This window comes from Ostrea edulis, chromosome 7 (genome assembly GCF_947568905.1).
Source record: "Ostrea edulis chromosome 7, xbOstEdul1.1, whole genome shotgun sequence".
In the NCBI taxonomy this organism is placed as follows: Eukaryota; Metazoa; Mollusca; class Bivalvia; order Ostreida; family Ostreidae; genus Ostrea; species Ostrea edulis.
Window position 1 is genome coordinate 36,833,564 of NC_079170.1, and position 19,936 is coordinate 36,853,499.

Here is a 19,936-nt window from a genome sequence, read left to right on the forward strand (position 1 = left end):
AGAAAAGTAGGTCAAAGGTCAACTTCATATCCATAACATGTGAAATGATTATGATCGCAGTCAAATATGACCGTTGATTTATTTATTTTTGGATAGAAGTTGGTCAAAATTGATATCATAGTAACATAGTATGGACAATGGTATTGTGGTATTGATAAGAGAAAAATGTTTTGTCCCAACCAATATACATTGTACATGTGAAAAATGAACATCTTTTCTCTTTGGATCTATTTCTGTTTAAAAAGACTTGTTAGTCACTGTAAAGACGTGGAGTTGTTGTCTTTACTTCATTTTCTGAAAAGTAGGTCAAAGAGAAATGTCAAAGTAACAATTAAATCCCAGTGTAGTGGAACAGATGAAAACGTCTCGTCATTAACTACATTATATAAGTAATTCAACTATGGTAGCCCCATTTCCAACCATTTCACAGATGATGACCAATGCCACATTTTCAAAAGTAGGTCAACATGAGGGTCTTAGACCAGATCATTTAGTACCAATACAGAATTCATTTCAAATATTTAAACCAATGTTAAAATTTTCAAGATTAAAGTCAACTTTTGGTTCTATTATACCGTAGATCTTTCAAGAAATCAATGGAGTGGTATTTACCAAGATGACATTGTATTGCCACAGAAACACAAAAGTTAAACATGAAATTTCCATTTCCATCCATTTCAAGGACAATGTTCAAAGACAAAGTTTCAAGATCAAAGCGATAACTTTTGGTACCAAGGAAATGATTTTTAATAAGTTATTTGCGTGAACAAGTGAGATTGATAAAGAATACAAAATTAAGGGAAGGGTAAACATGGACCCCTAGCTGGACGTACCAGAGGTGGGATCAGGTGCCTAGGAGGAGTAAGCATCCCCTGTTGACCGGTCACACCCACCGTGAGCTCTATTGATATAATATTGATCAGGTAAAAAGAGTTATCCGTAGTAAAATTAATATGCAAGAACGGCTTGGTTACGTCAGACAGCATTTGACCCAATGACACGTTGTATTTATAAATTAAATCATTATATGACTATATATAGAATTTGCGAAATGCTAAAAACGATTGTTGAAACCCCTGTAATATCAACCCATTTGTCAATAGCCTACTTCGATTTAAAACTTCATCATACGCAGAACATGCTCTTGCATATCGAATCACTTGAAAGATACAAACACCAAAATGCAGATTTGCTATATACATGTAAATATAGGAAGTGAAAAAAAAGTTATGTAACTTACAATTCAAATGTTAAGGTTTATATGATGAAGGGTTTGAGAGGAAGGTTAACGCTCACCATAAAGGTCATACACATCGCTACTATAAGACATGTCTTATATGTAAGAAATAGGAATTAAGTCAAAGTAATGCCGATACATGTACTACAAACACTCAGAAATTTATGCACTTTTCCAGTTTCTAGAAATTAAGCTAAATGCCACCATCATAATGTTTTATTCTAATAAAGAGTTTTTCCACGAGAACTAGCATGAAATTTGAATGCTCTGTTAATGGTGCTTCCTATGTTATGGTCAATGATTAAGATTTTGATAAGCAAGTCAATTAATTTACGATGCAAACTGATTCCTTGTCATTGGAAAGATCGTATGGATAAGATGTTGAAGGACTACCTCAAAACTGAAAAGATTTTGAACAAAAAAGTATTTTAGAAAAAAGTATATACAATAAGCACAGAACGGTACATGCATTAATATGTGAAATATAAAATCTGTACCTCTCATAATATACAAAACTACAGTTTAATTGCTAATGATACATGTAATGTTTCTGAAAATTATGGCAATTTTCTGGACTTGATTTGGAAGTGACCTTGAGGCAAGACGTTTTACGCAGCAGAAACGCACTGCACAACATACAAATGTGAAAGTTTAGTAAAACCCTGACCACGGGTTCATAAGAGAACAGTTTCTCCAGCTCTACAACCACCCCCCCCCCCCCCCCCCCCCCCCCGAATCATTTCCTCTTTAGCTGGAACCAACCCATAAAGAATACAATTGTATTCAAGGATATAATAAAAAATTGGCTTCATGATTTTCAAGATACACGTGTACAATCCACATTCCAAAACATTTATACCCCATCCCCACACACCTTTACCTCAGGTGAGGTAAAAAAAAAAGGGGGGGGGGTGTCGAATTATGAATTTATCATCCTCGTCATAAACTAATCATATTAATATTTCTAGAAAATATACTAATTTGTGCCCTATTCATGATGATCATTGCCCAAACTACGCATGTACACTTCCCTACAACTGAAGAAAATGCTGACGGACGAACAGAAATTACTTTAGCAATCAGAGCATTACCTTTAAATTCAATGGAAATCCTCTCGAGTTAATGTATGTCATAGAAAGTGCTATTTTATTGACATTGAAAAAAATAATTGATAAGTCCCATAACTCTGCAAGGGTGACGCCAAAGAGGTTTTCCTCTGCTTAATAAAAGTATCATATAAATATATAAAAAAAAATCTTCCCAAGAAAAGCGAATCATCATGTGCCATAGCGATTGCTGACAGATGAACAGAACATCCACCATATGACGGGACCCCAGTAACCTACACGTGACGTACTGCATTAGTTTCCGTAACCAATAGTAATCCACTGTATAATGTTTTGACATTTCCGTCACACTCAACAATTTTTCAGTTATCTGGTGGCGCCGTTTTCATTGGTGGAAGAGATAACCCAGATACAATGTACCTGGGAAGAGACCACCGACCTTCCGAAAGTAAACTGGGAAACTTTCTCACTTACCAGTGCGAGCGGGATTCGAACCCATGCCGACAGAGGTGAGAGGCCGTGCGATTTTGAGCGCGATGCTCTAACCACTCGGGCCCCTAATCCACTGTAACGATCTGTTTAAATACCCAAGATTAGTCTGCAAGTCATCACCAACCTCTGAACAGAATCTAACTAATACTTTGTTCCTGTAACTACTTCATTGTCTCAAATCTGAATTTACTGAAAGACCTATCAATGCCTCTCTCTCTCCCTTTCTTTTATCTTTTGTTATACAAAAGATATGAAAAAATAAAACAAATAAATTAATTCAAATGTTTATTTTATGTGTAAAAGCACCCACTTTGCTTGCAGTCTAGTGTAATATAAACCAATGTGACACAATTTTGTCAGAGTAAAACATATCAAGTTTTTTTTTTCTTCTCGATAGAAAACGATGAAAAGACTTCTACAAGCCATTAACAGAGAAAATTGGATTTCAAATTGTGTAAATATAACCAAAAGAACCTTACTCCGAAAAAATAAACTGTTTTTATGTGGAGTCCTTTAAAAAAAAACTTCTAGAAAAAAAAAATTACACAACACCAAACTGCCTACCCAAATTGTGACTGTTTTACTAGCAAGAGTTATTGTTCTTGCCCTTGTAATGCCTGTAAATATATATATCTCCATACGACATGGTTCATACTGCTGACAAAAATTATACATGTACATCTGACATAAAAATGATTGCACGTAAAAAAAAAATTCGAAGCTTGGATGGAAATGCTAAGTCAGCCACAACCCGACAACAATACAACCTAGAATTCTCACGGGAAAAATAAACTATAAACTGTGTAGGGGGGGGGGGGGGGGGGAGGTAGAGATAAACACTGTGTACCTACACTATCCTATAGGGGTGGGGGTGCTGAACCATCTCATACCACAAGAGACTTTGTATTTTAAAATTCTGGCTCACATAACATGTGATTTTGTGGGTAATAATGTGAAAATTTTCAACAAAATAAATTTCAGTGTACAACCTGTTACTTAAAATTAATTTCGTTATAAACAACAAAGACAATATACAAAGTTGTTAATAAAAGGCATGATGTAGGATCTCAACGACCAGGGCACCCCTGTAAAGATTTACTAGTAACACCGAAAATTCTCACAAACGCACTACCATACACTCAGATAACAAGTTGACACCGCTATACAAACACCTTGGAGAAGTCTCTATAACGACTAGACAAGTCGCTATAGAGAAGTCACTATATCAGCAACACCACAGGATCAGTCTACAGATGAAATCACTCCATACATCAAAATATTCATACTGAACAGAAATGCCACAAAGTGGATGAAATTGACAAACATTACAAAAATCTATAATAACCTGCAGTAGGTACACACAGATCTTATGTGAAGTACTTTGCTCTTCTCCCTTAAAAATGCATTATTGATTAACATAATGAAAATAATCATTTTAAAAAATATATTTAAGCATATACATCGTAAAACGTGTGGTATCTCCTGTGGTGAATTCATACTAATTAAATGAAACTGGTTAATAAAATCCAATGTCTCAAGCACTGAATTCATGATGATGATAAAATGGTTTTTAAAATAAAAAAAAATCAACCAGTACTATATGTGTCTGACACAATGTGTATAGACTTTGCTATGAATGTAAATTTCAGGGGTTACTTGAGCAGAATATAAACTCACAAGATCACACATCGATATCCAAACTAAATGTTTCAAACAGGTAATGGCTATATGTTACCTCTGAACACAAAAATATTGATATCAAATCCTCCATTTCATGAAAATATCCTGCTTAAACATTAAAAACATGTACATGTATTATCTAAAAAACAAAGGAGTTTTAAACATCTATTTTCTACATTTCATTGCAAATACAGTGTAGTTATGATTTGAGATTTTATCATGATTATAAATGTGCTTCTTTTGAAGACAAATGGCAGCTACTCCATTTCGAGAGACATTCTTTTCCTTTGCCCCAAACTTGCCCTTTTTTTCCTTCCCCGATTATTCAATATCAATTCCAATCAACAAATCAACTATAAAAAAATTACTGCCAAATCAGGTCTTATCTATACAATACAAAAAGATTTTCCTAGAAATAATCAGCTATGGTAATAAGGACCCACTACATGTGGGCTACATCTGGAATCTGATGGAATGGATGACGGGGGATGTTTTCTCCACTCTACTCCTCTCCTGGTTCCTCTTTGTCATCAGCAGGCTCCTCACTGATCTTTATGGTGGGAGAGCCGTGGTCGTCCTGGGTCACCACAGCTGCAGCGGCGGGAGCTGCTGCGGCGGAAACAAGGGGCTGTAACTCCGAGTTGTCAGTTTTCTTGTAGTGTCCCTCCACTCGTTTGTCCTTTGCCACCTGCTCCCCCATTACCTTCTTTTCCTTGTTGAAGGTTTCCTCTGTAGTAAAGAGATTACACACATACTAATTTTATCTTAATCTGACGGGAAACAATGAAGGTTTCCCCTGTAGAGATTACACACATACTAATTTTATCTTAATCTGATGAGAAACAATGGTTTCCTCTGTTGAAAAGAAATTGTACACACATTAATTCTATCTTCATCTGACAGATAACAATCCCATTACACATTACATTCTGATAAACTAATTGTCACTAACAAGACAACAGACTCCATCACAACTTTTGACACCATATTTTGAAATTTGGCATTAAGGTAAGAAAAAACAAAAAAACAAAAAAAACAACTGAAGAATATATTTTATGGAAAAGAGAAACCTAGATGTGTTAATTGCATTACAGCAAATCAATATTTTTTAAGGATGGCCTTTTAATACAACGATGAAAACTGTTACAAATTAATGATTTAGATTTCATTCAAAATGGTACGATTTTGATTCAAAATACTGCAATTTTCCCTCCAAGATTCATTAAATTTGTAGATTCCCAAACCTTCTTGTTGATGACATTTAATTGTTTACATGTAATATGAATTAAATTAAATTTTGAACCCAACTAAATTGAAATGTAATCTGGAATTCCAGATTGGTGTACCGAATCAAATAAAACCATGGTGCACTGAAATTCCATGGAAAAGCCCAATTGTGAGGTGACTTGGCACACAGTACATAGCATGAAAATTTACCACTCACTTTCAGATCCAATGAACAAATAGCATTTATTGAGACTATAATATGATAAATTGCAGTATTATGGCTTTCCAGAGTGGATGCAGGATGATGGATGGAAAGTTTCATGTCATCTATGATCTTAATGATTTTAGACTTAAATCCTGTCCTTAGTGTATCTGTAACACACTTTATAATATCAATACATATATACATGTGTATATCACAGGAGTTGGGGGGGGGAAGTAAATCCCAAGGATCAAAAGCTTTCGGGGGCAATTTAAAAAATTCCATTGCCCCTTTTAATAGTTTTAGTGTGATCTCATCTAAATCTGAGAATTTGCATTGGCGATGATAACAGATAATTTAAACATTTACAGAACAGAACACACTGTATACAGGGTTATTTTTGTTCCGTGTTATTTTGCCTTGCTACACTTGTTGACGGTTTCAATACGTTTTCAACTTGCCCAGACATAGTTGTGTTAAAAGAGAGATAAAAATAAACAAATTTCGCCCAGTCTTATATTTGCCCACTGACAATGAGGGCGAAAATAAAACAGGCAAATATTTCCTTGTTTACAGTAACCTATTTTCCTGAATGCAAAATCTAAAAGTTACACATTTATTTATTTCTAGTTTATTGCATTTTCCTGCATACTCTCCCACATAGTATATGTAATTTGGCAAACCAGTCCTACAATTGATCTACTACACTGACACTTTATTTCTTATGAATTATCTAGGACCACCGACATACCAAGTTTGGATGATTTCTGCTGACTTCTCCTCTTGCGTCCCTGGGGGTTGTTTTTGTAGTAGCAGTAGGTGAGGAGGAGGACGACCAGGAAAATACTGCAGATGATGAGAGCGACGATGACGCCGTAGACGATGTTCATTGTTGTCATTGCCTCCAGTTCTTTAGCCTTATTGAAGTCCATTGAATCTGAGCAGATTAAACATTGACACAAGGTAAACTTTACACCGTTTAACATCCATACAACAACTGTACAAAATATCAAGAGGTTGAAACAACATTTTTGACAAGAGGATTTTCATATACATATAAGAAAAGTATTAAAGCATTTTCAAATTACTTGTTTTCTAACACAATAAAATGATATTTGGGACAAAAGCTGCAATAGTCATGATTTACTTTCAATATAAATCACTGAACAAAAATTTCAGTTTAAAATGTTTCAAAAATATAGAAATCTTTTAATAAATGTTATGTTTGTTAGTGTGGAACGAGGAAATCCATGTTTCATGTTCCATCATTTGCTAAACACTGAGGAATCAACGATTTTGATTGTTCTCAATAGAATATATCCAAAATAAACTATCTATGGTGGTTACACTGTGTGCTCTAGTGACATTTCTCCATCGTTAACTTTATTTATCTAAAGTTACAAGACAATTCGGTGTGAATTTCAATTCGTGAGTTCCAGGTAACCAACAAATCTATGCACACTGAACCATTGTGATTGCAGATTGTATTACGGACAATTGCTACAAACAAATTGAACTTCTCGGATTACAAATATTTCTGTATAAAATGTGAAGATGCAAAACATGTGAAAATAGCAACATTACAAACTAAACCGTTTACTGAGGATTTGTTTTCAGAGTTTTCCCCTATAGAGACACTCTGTAATCGCTTGAACTCTTGATTAAAAAATTCATCTACAGTAGGTGCATCATTTTGGTTGAATATTGTTAACGTCCCGATTGAAAATTTTCCACTCATGAAGACGTCACCATTGACAGTTAAGGGCTGCAAAATTTAGGCCTCTGCTCGACGCTTGCGGCCTTTGAGAAGGGATCTTTATCACGCCACACCTGCTGTGACAAGGGACCCCTGGTTTTGAGGTCTCATCAGAAGGACAGTCCCATTTGTTTATAACTTTTGAACAACTGTTATAATTCAGCCTTATTCTGATTCTTCTCCACTTACCCTTATCTGAATCCTCCATCAAATTCTTGGGATAGCCAGGACACTTTGGGTACAGAACAAATTTAAAACTGTATGGGTTTTTTGGGACATTGCCCTTGGCCCATATCATGGAGTAATTTCTGTCTTCCAACACATGAATGTCCAGAGAGATGCCTTCGAAGCAAACCTTCGTCATTTTTTCATCACCAAACTTCATGACTTTCTACAATATAAAATAAAACTTTGTAACTTGGGACAGGAATGGTGAATTCAAACCAGAAAAGGGGGTTTCAAACGTGAAGAGGGGATGGCATTTGAATAATATTTATTTGGTATTTTTTGGCACAATTACTCCCACAGTTGACTTGATCCATAATTCTGCACTTTTAGTTTGACTTGGCTGGTGACATTAATGATATTAAACATTCATACAACCTTGCCACTACACACGGTCTTGGTATGTATAAACAAAATTTCTACTCTCTAGATTTTGTGGAGTCATTTGATTTCACAGCGGCTCAATTTTTGTGGATTCCCCTACCCAACAAATATCAAACCACAACAAAACATTTAATGTTTCAATGTAGAGAAACCCCATCAAGTAAGTTATATCCCAAAGAAACCATAAAATCTCAACAGTCCACGAAAATCACATCCCAACAAAACCATAAAATCTCAACAATCCACAAAAATTCAGGCACCATGAATTTAAATCATTCCAGAGAATGAGAAATATTTATTTTCCAATCCCGTTTCCTATATACCCTGTCTGTTGACCTATGTTTCGATACAGTTTCCTAGATACCCATCCTATCTGTTGACCTATGTCTCGATACAGTTTCCTTGATACCCATCCCGTCTGTTGACTTGTGCCTTCTTACAGTTTTCGTATACCCCCCCCCCCCGGTCACTTACCATATCGCCATCCTTTTGTCCCTTGAAGGTAACATTCATTACGTCAGAATCAAGCGCCCACTCCTCGACACGCACACAGATCTTTTTCTCACACCTAGAAGACCTTCCCACAACTACAGTGGTGGAGCAGTTGCCCATGACAGCACGGCCGTTCGACACCAGTTCGTACTGGTACTTTCCAGAAATCGGCAGGGTCCACTTCCTTCCACATTTCCCTTCTGAGCCACCGACACTTTCCATGTAATCTTCAATAAAGTGTAATGGCATTGTGAAATTTATTACATAAAAGATCCATTTTGTTTGGCACCATTAGTATGTTATGTTAATAATTACTGTAGAATCATTTAAATTCGTGGGGGCCAATTTTCATGGATTGCTGAATTTTTACGGGTTCGTGGGGACGTAATTTCGTGGATTTATATATTTGTAAGATACTTGTATAATAGTTGTCTTTATTCGTTGAGGATGTAAATTTGTGGGTGAGGGGTACCCATGAATTCCACGAAAATTGAGCCACCACGAATTCTAATTATTCCACAGTATGTTGGGAATTGGGAGTTGGGAATTGGATGAAATCAGAATATCAAGACCTGTAAAGTACACAATTCTTTACTTATTGAAAAAAAATGTGATAAAATTATGTAACTTATGAACTTTCTGTGATATCATTTATGGAACACTGCCCATTTCCAGATCCTTTTCTGTGAATTAAATATTACTCTACAAAAAGAAGTTATCCATTAGGGACCCCAATCTTCCAAGCTTTCATTCTACTTAAAGTTATTTAAGTTACGTTTTTAAGGGACTTATCTTTGTACTCCAACAGCCTAAGAGCACAAAGACTTTGTATAGAACTTTAGTTACTTTGATGATTGATTACGGAGAATGATAATCTGTGAATGGAACATCACTCAACAACGGTCATTTTCTATTCTCTATAGATCAGGGTTTGACATTTACTTCTTTGAGCACTAGACCAGTCAGGCTACTTCAAATGATTTTTACCTTACACCCAATAGTCCTGACCAACTTTCCAGAAAAACTGAAAGTTTCTCCATATTCAAATACTTACTTTAAATGATAAACGTTAAGTTTGAACTAAAATGTATTTAATTGTCTCAAAAAAATCTTTAGCCTCATCTTTCAATTTGATGCTTTTATTTTTCAATTTCTTTAAATTCTACCCAGCACAGAAATTCTTCAGTCCAATTAGAATAAAATGACCTCTATTGCTTTTTTTAAAATTTCTATTTCATAAGCCCTGCTTTGTTTCTTTCCAACCTTTCTTTCTTTTTTCTCTCTTGGGACATCTTTACTTGAGGACGAGAAGTTGTATTTGAATATAGACATTCCTGCGAATATGATAACACCGAAAAATGGCTGTTTACGGCGTACATGTAATTTATTAAATCAAATTTGTTAAACACTTCCTTATACTTAATTCAAATAAACTGGGTTTTTAAAAATGAAAATGAGTTCAATTTTAATCTATTTATCAAAAACATAACTTTACACACAATAAGTAAAACATCACTTCCTACCGAGACTTATTTATTGAACTAAAAATAGAGATTATGTCATCATGAGATTCAAAATTGCTTGCAAACTCTTTCCAGTTATGTTTTTGTTAAGAATAAAAATATCTTATGGTTTAAAGTAAAGTTTCCTAAATTTGTCTATTTTTTCAACAAGATCAGCCAGACTAGTAAATCGATATTTTACCCGACCGGACCTTTCATTTAGTAGACTCGGTCAGTTGTACGTGCCTTAGTGTCACACCCCGTAGATATTAAAAAAATTTGCGGACTATTAAACTAAAGCAGAATGAGAGAAATGTTAGCTACTGAGGAACAAGTCACTTTTGAGGCAGTTTTACTTACAGGTCATGTTCCTCATCACTGCCGGGGCTGCATAGAGTGGAACTGCTGCAAGAACCAAAACCAAACAGGGGAGGTAACACTTCATGGTGAACAAAAAGTCGTCTCTCCTGTCAAAAACAAAGGTAACATGTTACAAATTCACTTCCTATTGTGTTTCTAGGAATCATTTGGATATCATCTAGCGAGTTCATCATGACAGTGATTTTTCCGGGTTTTGAAGCCAACAGATTATAAGAAAATGAATTTGTTGAAAAAATTACACTAGTATTCCACTCATCTTACACTATCTTAGTATACAATGAGAACACTTCTGATTTAATAGTGAAGTAATTATTGAGATCAAAGCACAGAAAAAGGTTGTTTCATATGAGTTATACAGTGAAATTTCTCCCAGTGAATTTTCAATTTGGCACAGGTGTACAGTGCTCCAAGTCACATCTACTATCAGGTCGCAAAATGGCGACCTAGAAAAATTTCTGGTCGCCATTTTCATATTTCTAGTCACCATGTTCAAAATTTCTACTCGCCATGGTAAAAGATTTTGTAAATAAGACCTACAAGTTGTTTTTTTTAATTTGAATATCTTTTAAGAAAAAAATCAACACCCATGTATGTGTTTTGTTTGTTTTATTTTGAAACTGAATAGAAATGTGCTGTGAAACATGCTGGATGCTAACAAGTCAAGTATTTACTCTGGCAAAAGTTGTATTGCATTGGGCCATCCTGTATATTTTACAGTACGCTTCTGGGAAAGAAAACCTAGCGTTCCAAACAAGGATTTGCTTTAAAGTCCTCAATAAGTGGGCCTTCATTGCTTATGCGAATAAGAGCTTCCACTTTTGTTGGATCTTTTGCTGAACAATCAGTACCAGCATCAATAAGAACACTACATCCCAAGTTTGTATTAATGTAATTCATTATTGTCTGTGAAAATTAGCTGCAACAGTTGTCCTGCTCGACTTACTGCTAATAATGCAGTCACGGACAAGACGTGTCTCTTACTGTTACCGTGAATAGTCACACTTCCACATTTGAAAGATGTACACCAGGTCGTGGTGAAATCGGACAATGGGTGTCCAGAAATGGTGGACGTTGCTGGCTGATTGGCCTCACAAATTCTGCAAAACATTTTGCAATCTCTGTATATCAACCATGAAAATTCCTTCAGCCATTAGGACTGGGTTCTTCCTTTACTTTTGCACTTCTCTTTAGACACAGCTACGTCATCTTTAAATGCAGAACAATCTCCGTATGATTCTTGAATTTCTTCGTTACATGTACTAGGCCGAGGCTTCTATTTTTTTTACTAAGTCTAAAGTGCTTTAACCCTTGTTTTACCGCCACCTTGATTGCTTTCAAACGCTGTTTTGACCGAGACTGAAAAATATTTATTCAGACTTCCGATCCCGATTACAAAATTTTACTTGATACCCAATTTTTTTCCACTCGCAAAAATGCGACTTAAATATAATCTCTAGTCGCAAAATCGATTTTCTGGTCGCAAATGCGACCGTTTTACTCGCAACTTGGAGCACTGGTGTACCCAACTCCATCAGCCAGTCATTACCCTTTTACGTCCAAAAATCAGTCATTACCCTTTTTACGTCCAAAAATATTCCCCGCCATGGTTATCTCCTCATCAGACACACCTTAAAATTCTTGTTGTGTATTCACATGAAATTGACATCTTTGCTACACTTGCCAGCAACGTAAATGTACTACAAGCTACAGTGATTAATGCCAAATGAAGCTGAATTCAAAACAATATGTCTGCATTGTGGAGCCAGCCTACATCGAAATGCATTTAGAAATGTCCCCGACTGTAACCTTTTCAATTTACACTTGTAGATCAATAGGAACCCTAACTTATTGATCATCATGATCAATATCTAGACATTTAAACTGAAAATAACTTATATCAAAAATTTTAAATCGACATAAACTTAACCATTTCATATTTGTAAGCCCAGTAAATCAGGGATGCTAGATATTTCAAGTATGATTCAATACTGAAACATGTTAAATGCATGGGAATTACCAAACAGTAAAATTATCTTAGTCTACATAAAATGTCCTCTTCAAAACCTATTTTAGGTTCATGGTCTCTGCAAGTTGCTGAAACTGGCTTTCCTTAATTAAATCCTACACCTATGGGAAGATGGGTAAACCAAAGAACCCACTAACAACAAGGGGAGATAATACATACCCATCATAGCTCAATAGTTATAAATACCAGATCCACGTTCACATGTGAAATTGGCATAAAAATAAGTCAATACAAATTCCTTCTACTTGACTGTAATTCCATTATCCACTGACTGCATTTCGGATGAGAAATCACAATCCTGACACCAACACATTCCATTTAACATGTTTAATAACAATGGTGGTAAGCCACTGCATCACTAAAACAAATGAAACGATCATTTGTCATCTTACAGTTCTGATACAAATAAACTATTTTCTCCCCTATTTGACTTACTAGTCATTTTCTGAGATATTTCGCTGCCTTCCCCATCAACTATTATGAGGACTGCATCAAATTATTTCTATTTTCATTCATTTATTTACTTAATATAATAAAGTATGTTTTTGTACTTCTATAACAATGCATTTCCGTTTTAAATATCAATATCATCAATATGGAATTATCTTTATTTTGTTTACTTCAAGGGATTTAATTAAAACGGTAGGAAACCATTTTCCTACCATTTTAATTAAATCCCTTGAAGTGATCGAGGCATTGTGTCACGCTGCATCAGAGGATATAAATAAACTATTATTTACATGTAACAACATTATCACACTTAAGATAATACCGAGCGAAGCTCGGACGGGCCGAAGGCCCGTCCGCGAAGCAAGGCTCTAAAGGTAACACGTATGTAAAAGAAAAAAGTCAAAATCAGCAAAAGAAAAAGAGACAATCTCTATATACGTTAACTGAAATTTTCGTGATCCATATGGGCGCCGCCATTTATTTTTTCATCACCTGCTTCAACAGTTATTCGTGTTTTATTTTGAATGCCAATAATAGAAGACTCTGACGTGCAATTCGTAATTTAAACATTGAGTTTGTTCAAAGTGAATAGTATAATTATCATTGTAACAGGTTTTAGCAAATAATTACATATAAAACCGTAATACGACTATTAAATAGATGAACGAGTTCATGAGTTTCTTTAAATAAGAATATACGATAAAATTACGGTTACATTTCTACCATTTTGAATTTATTGGTTAATTTTGTTTAGTTTTATAACGGCCTTTTTCATTGCATACGGAATGTATTATTGTTGTTTAAAATTGTTTGCTTTGAAAAAGGTTGAGGCTAAATGTGACGTCACAATACACAGTTTACGTCGCCTTGCGTTTTATTTCCCGCGTTCAATGAATAGGCGGATCCTGTAAAACTGTTGTCCCCATATATATGAGATGTTACTGGGTTTTTAGCGCAAGGAAAATTTCATTAAAAATATATATTTTTAAATGAATCAATACCTACCATATACTTAACGGAATTATGATTACCACTTGGGACACTCCATTGACCATTACATGCTTCGCTCGGGCCAACGGTCACACCGTATACATATTATTTATTTTGTATGCGACAAATTCTTCTTGGAACATCATACATGTATCATACAAGTGTATATTGATTGTATCCACAACATTTCCTTTGTGTAAATTTCGCAACAAGTCGTTAAATTAATGTTTTTAATTATCGTCCCTCAGACCAATAGGGACTCTGTAAAATGTCAGCGAGGTATCAACTACATAACGACTTTCATATATTTCATCAATAAACGTCGAAACTAGGGAGTATTTTCTGACCAGAAACGAACACTCTTAAAATGACAGCAAATCTTCATCTTCTCTGAATAAAAATCTAATACATCTTAATATTCATTTATTTATTTCATCCCATTTCAGACACAGATGGAACAAGGCTCACTGACAGAGGCAGAAAATTCGAAAAGAATTAATTCAACAGAACGAGATTAATCTCTTGTGGTGACCTATGACTAGACCCACTCTTCCTATACTCTGTATATGTATTAACGTTGATGTTAAACATTGATTATCTGACATTATGTTGGCCACAGATCAATGTTATTGTCGGATTTCAAAACTTTCCCACAATGACCCACATAACAGTACCAGACACCACGGATGTAAGCAGCCCCCGAGCCAGACACATCTGATTCCGCTCTTCATTAACTAATTAATTCTGTCTTGAAGTCAGTACATTTCCCCATAGTGAGCTGGTCTATGAAATATTAATCTGACTGATTTCATAATGTGTTAAAAATGATTGAACTGTGTCAATCTATCTACACGTATCTATATTGTTAAGTAAGATTGACAACTTTAACAATTGGAGCTTCAGATAATATTATATGATTATAATATATATATATATATATATATATATATATATATATATATATATATATACATTGTGTTTGCATGATTACATACTTGTATCAAAAATTATAAATAAAAATTATATATATATTTTAATATATTACATAACTGAAAGTAAGTATACACAGGAAATTGAAATTGATGGTGGAAATAATCAATATTTTTTTTGCATTAGAGGTTTTATTATTACATCAATACATGCTTATTTGAATGGCTAAACAATTAGCAGAAGCAGACACAAATATTAAAGTCTTAAACCGGAGGAGTACATTTAATTAGTCCTTGGTAGTTTCACTTTCACTTTTAAGCTGTTTTAACAGTCCAAAAATGTGGATGTACATGTAAATACCCTTTGCAAGAAGAAAATTTGAAGCTTAGACATGTCTAAACTGGTTTTCATTGATCAAGTTTATAAAACTACACAATTTATTTCTACCCTCCATTAATGTGGCTAGGATACTGTACATTAACTTGATCATGTTGATGACATGATTAATAATTACATTATATAGAACCTGGGGAGTTATGAAGTGCCCAAAACATAGCATGTTGATTCACTTATTCAATCTGCTAAAACTTATATTAATATTATGATTATGATGAATCCTTTTGATGTTACAGTAAATGAAATCAACTTGCAAACTTGTACAGACTGACACTAGGATCATGATATTCATCTTACTTCAACAGATCCCAAACCAAACATCAAAATGTTATACCTCTAGATTCTAAACAACACAATGTTACAGAGATCCCAAACAACACAATGCTACAGAGATCCCAAACAATACAATGCTACAGAGATCCCAAACAATACAATGTCACAGAGATCCCAAACAATACAATGCTACAGATATCCCAAACAATACAATGCTACAGAGATCCCAAACAATACAATGTCACAGAGATCCCAAACAACACAATGTTATACCAGATCCCAAACAACACAATGTACAGAGATCCCAAACCACACATTACAGATCCCAAACAACAATGTTACAGAGATCCCAAACAACACAATGTTACAGAGATCCCAAACAACACAATGATATCTAGTTGGGGGATGGATGACCTCCACAGATTGCAAACCAGCCCCACAAACCAACAATATTGTTGACAGACTGACACCCACCCCCAAGATTTATAAAAGAATTTATTAAAACACCTGTATCTCCTGAATCCACCATCAGACATACAAAATTAAATGCAGTGTTCGAAATTAACCATAGACCAATTCTATGTCAAATGACACTGGTCTACGCCAATTGTAATTTTGGAATAGACCCAAATTGTCTACGCCTATTTTCTAGGTTTAAAGCAATAGAATTATCCCAAAAGTCGACGTCCGATAAACGTCATGAAGAAAGGAGGATATTGTTATGGAAATGGAAAGAAAGTAAATAACAATGTTTCAAATTTGTGTTATTTTTTTTTCTCAATGTTGCGGTCTATGCCAATTCGATGAGGTCTATGTCATTTTGTTTTGGCATATACCCGTGGTCTATACCAAGTTTTACACCAATTTCGAACACTGTAAATGTGTTTGTCTCCATCAGAGTTACCTTCACAATATGTTGGATTCACCATGCTATTTTGCATTTATAATCTACCAACAAGCACATAAAAATCACCCAACATAAAAACTATAAAAATGCATGCCCATTCAATGGCAATTAAGTATCTTGAATTCTGATGCACTTTGTATGTTGCACATCTTAATGACTCCCAAGTTCCATGACAATAAAATTATGTATAATAAGTACCTAGTAGTTTTACACGTTTTTTCACGTCTGAATCAGGGTACTTCAGCCAGTGATGCATGTGTAAAATTGTAAAAGCTGCGCAGCCTGCATTTACACGATGTGTGGCATTATTTGCAGAGAACTAGTTTTTTCAGCTGAAGAGTCATGTGTAAAACCAAAATACTACACGTAAACATACACTCCTGTGTCTGAACTCCAGGTGCAAGGTCTATCTTATCCACTGTCCTAGAAGATGGAAGACTTTCAAGCAATTCAAAATATTTGGTAATTTATTACAGAACAGCCCAAAAGTGATTGGAAACGACAATGTAAATCCTTATAGGTATCTATCTGGGTTGAACATTACTGTGATTATAGGCCGGGTGCTTGCCACAGGTCAAAATCACCTGTTTACCTGCAATGCATACCATCTGTATCAAATTAGTGACTATGGAATAAAACCACAATTGTCAGAGTATATGTGAATAAATTATCATACAGCATTTAATGGAAAAGCTGATACTTTATACAGGTAAAATTAGATACTAATAGACTGATAATCAACTGTTGAATAAAACATTCTTGTTCCTTGGTTTGAGATGACAGTTAATATTAGTCATGTTCGTATGGGCATAATTTTCACCTTATTAGTCAGAAATTTGGGTCAAGGTATGTAAGAAATGTTCTGTAGAAACAAACACCACAGCAAACGTGCCAATGCTGTCTCACAGAAACAACAAGGTGCTTCCAGTTCTAGTCTGGGCAGTATTTCAGAGCAGAGACGTTAAAATGTAAATATTTTAAACAAATAAAACATTTTTTATGCATCATAGAGGCCTACCACAATTCAAGTTCGTTAAAATTCTGAAATTACTCAGGTATTGCATTCACTTATTCATAAGAAGGCCTTGAAGTTGCACCCCCCCCCCCTCAGCCCCGCCCATTTGACACCTCCTGAAGTCCATTGTGTCCGAGTCTGTTAACGTGTCATCGAGAATAATGGGTTTACATACTGTACTGTCTCAGGACGCGTTTGGCCTAATTAGAGCACGCCTGACCAAATCAACCGTGACCCCCAAAAGCGTTGAGCCATGCCAACCCCAAAAACCAAATTCGGATCCTTTCATCACGTTAAAATATTTACACATGACATCCGCGAAATATGGCGACCATTTTCTTTCCAGAATCTTCATTAAAGAGAAAACATGAAGCAAAAGACTAGAACCTGAGTCGAATCGCGTTATTTGCTACCTGAAAGATTTCACCTTCAAATCACCCGTGCCTGTTTTTCACGATGTCGATCATGCACTCGGCTTACTGAAAATCTAATATATTTACGAACAGAAAATCTCCTATCATTTACCGAACCAGTCCTCCTCTTCTTTGCAAACTGTTTAATGTTTTACAACATCAATTGTACACTCACGTGTAAAAATATTGGGAAACTCACCTCTTGCCTTTCGAAATCAAGACCCAATCACACACACAGTATTTGTGCAAGTCCGCAGCCGACCTATTTACACAAAGCTCTCTTCTATTCGATAACTGCGCGATACTACAGATAGCGTAAACAACACAATATGGGGCGACAAAGGGGAGATTTAATTTTTTTTTTTTTTTTTTTTTTTACCCGCGATCCGCATCAACGCAAAACATGGGTTATATGGAGTGAAACAGTAGCCCGTGGTTTGCGATGATGCCGATACCGAAACCTTATGTGCACTGTTCAAATATCGTAAAATTATGTACGTGTGATCTAGACCTATATATTCGTTTAAAGATGGTTTTTTTTTTTTTTTTTTTTTTTTTTTTTTTACAATCATTATTTAAAAAAACAACTATTCATTTGTTTTATGACAGTGGCAATGCATTAATTATAGAAACCACAAAGTAATACTATTTTAAAGCTCTGGAATTTGCAAAATAACATTTAGCTATTAAACCAGTGTTCAAATTAACACCAGAACGATGAATTTACATTTAATCATCATATATTAAGATGTGTACAGTTTTTTCATCAAGAGAAATAAACATGATTATATAATGTTACACAAGATCGTCCAGCATGACTGTTATATATACGGTAGATTTGGTCGTATTCTAAGTGATTCACCATTTCATTTTTTCACTGTATTTTTCATTGAAAAACCATTTTTATCAAAACCTTTTTCAAATAAATTTGGTCCAATTTCCATATTTTTTTCACTTGATTTTTATTTTCCCAAAATGCAAAGCAATACACTGATCATAATTCATGAAATCAGGCAAAATATCGAATGAAATCATGAAGGCAAAATTTGTAATGAAATCATCAAATTTCTTATCCCAAAATACTCTCGTGTCGTAAAATTTCAATTTTGCATTTGACGTGTGGTATCACCGCAACGCCTACAGATGAAATCTTTTTGAAATGATGTGTAGAAACTACAAACAAAATCTGTATTTTTCGTAATGAGCTACAAGTAACGCTGCAATATTTTTTTTTTTTTTTTTGTTTTTTTTTTTTTTTTGGTTTTATTTTTTAAAACAGGCTTTGTTTTTAATGAAATATATAGTGAAAAAATGAAATGATGACTCACCTATGGCCATAAACATGCTACATGTATATACATGTAATGAGCAGGTGCGCACGGTGTGTACGTAATTTGATTTCTTTTTTAACAGAATACATATGTATATTTCTCAAATTAAAATGATACATGTTAAACTGTTCACTCTGAATATATTTTTTATAACCTTAATTTCTAACTCATTTTTAAAAATAGTATAAATTTTTTTCCTGTACAAAATTTACATATAATTGCCACAAATAAGTATATTCAAACATAATTTTTTGTTTTTTGTTTAGAACTAAATCATACACTTTTCAACAATGCATATCATGACGCTAATTAGTCGTGGAAAAGCTCCCGGGAGACCAGATCCCAATATATGAATGCGGAGACAAACCTAGACGATAGTCAGCGATTCTTTGAAATTTTTTGTAAAAGATAACACATTCTCGCATTTCAGAGTTTATCTTGCCATGTAAAAGCTTCCATCATGCACAGTAACAGGGGTTTCAAAATCTCGGTTGTTCAACCGCTTCTTTCAACCTTCAAGACACTGTTTAACGTTACAATAGCTTTATACAACATATACA

At 34.7% G+C, this 19,936-nt stretch overlaps 1 protein-coding gene across 3 annotated transcripts; it reads right to left on the reverse strand.

Annotated features, from left to right (window-relative positions):
- Positions 1 to 3,068: 3,068 nt before the first annotated feature.
- LOC125654031 (uncharacterized) lies at positions 3,069 to 18,416 on the reverse strand. 3 transcript variants are annotated; one of them, XM_048883777.2, is made up of 6 exons: positions 18,245 to 18,416; positions 10,625 to 10,731; positions 8,745 to 8,989; positions 7,851 to 8,052; positions 6,657 to 6,842; positions 3,069 to 5,205 (listed from the first exon to the last, which is right to left on the reverse strand). In XM_048883777.2, exons 2-6 carry the CDS (start codon positions 10,707 to 10,709, stop codon positions 4,979 to 4,981), a joined length of 945 nt encoding a protein of 314 aa, XP_048739734.1. In that variant the 5' UTR covers positions 10,710 to 10,731; positions 18,245 to 18,416; the 3' UTR covers positions 3,069 to 4,978. The 3 variants fall into 3 exon arrangements, with proteins under 3 accessions (XP_048739734.1, XP_048739735.1, XP_048739733.1); XM_048883778.2 differs by lacking the exon at positions 18,245 to 18,416 and adding an exon at positions 18,158 to 18,187; XM_048883776.2 differs by lacking the exon at positions 18,245 to 18,416 and adding an exon at positions 11,633 to 13,695.
- Positions 18,417 to 19,936: the final 1,520 nt, after the last annotated feature.

What these genes read in the sequence shown, in the direction of transcription:
- LOC125654031 (XM_048883776.2), bottom strand. Translation starts at nt 11,655, where the DNA reads ATGTGGAAGTGTGACTATTCACG. An exon ending in AGTGATGAGGAACATGACCT is followed by an intron (nt 8,990 to 10,624) that starts GTAAGTAAAACT and finishes ACTTTATTGAAG; the next exon opens with ATTACATGGAAAGTGTCGGT. An exon ending in GACAAAAGGATGGCGATATG is followed by an intron (nt 8,053 to 8,744) that starts GTAAGTGACCGG and finishes TTTATATTGTAG; the next exon opens with AAAGTCATGAAGTTTGGTGA.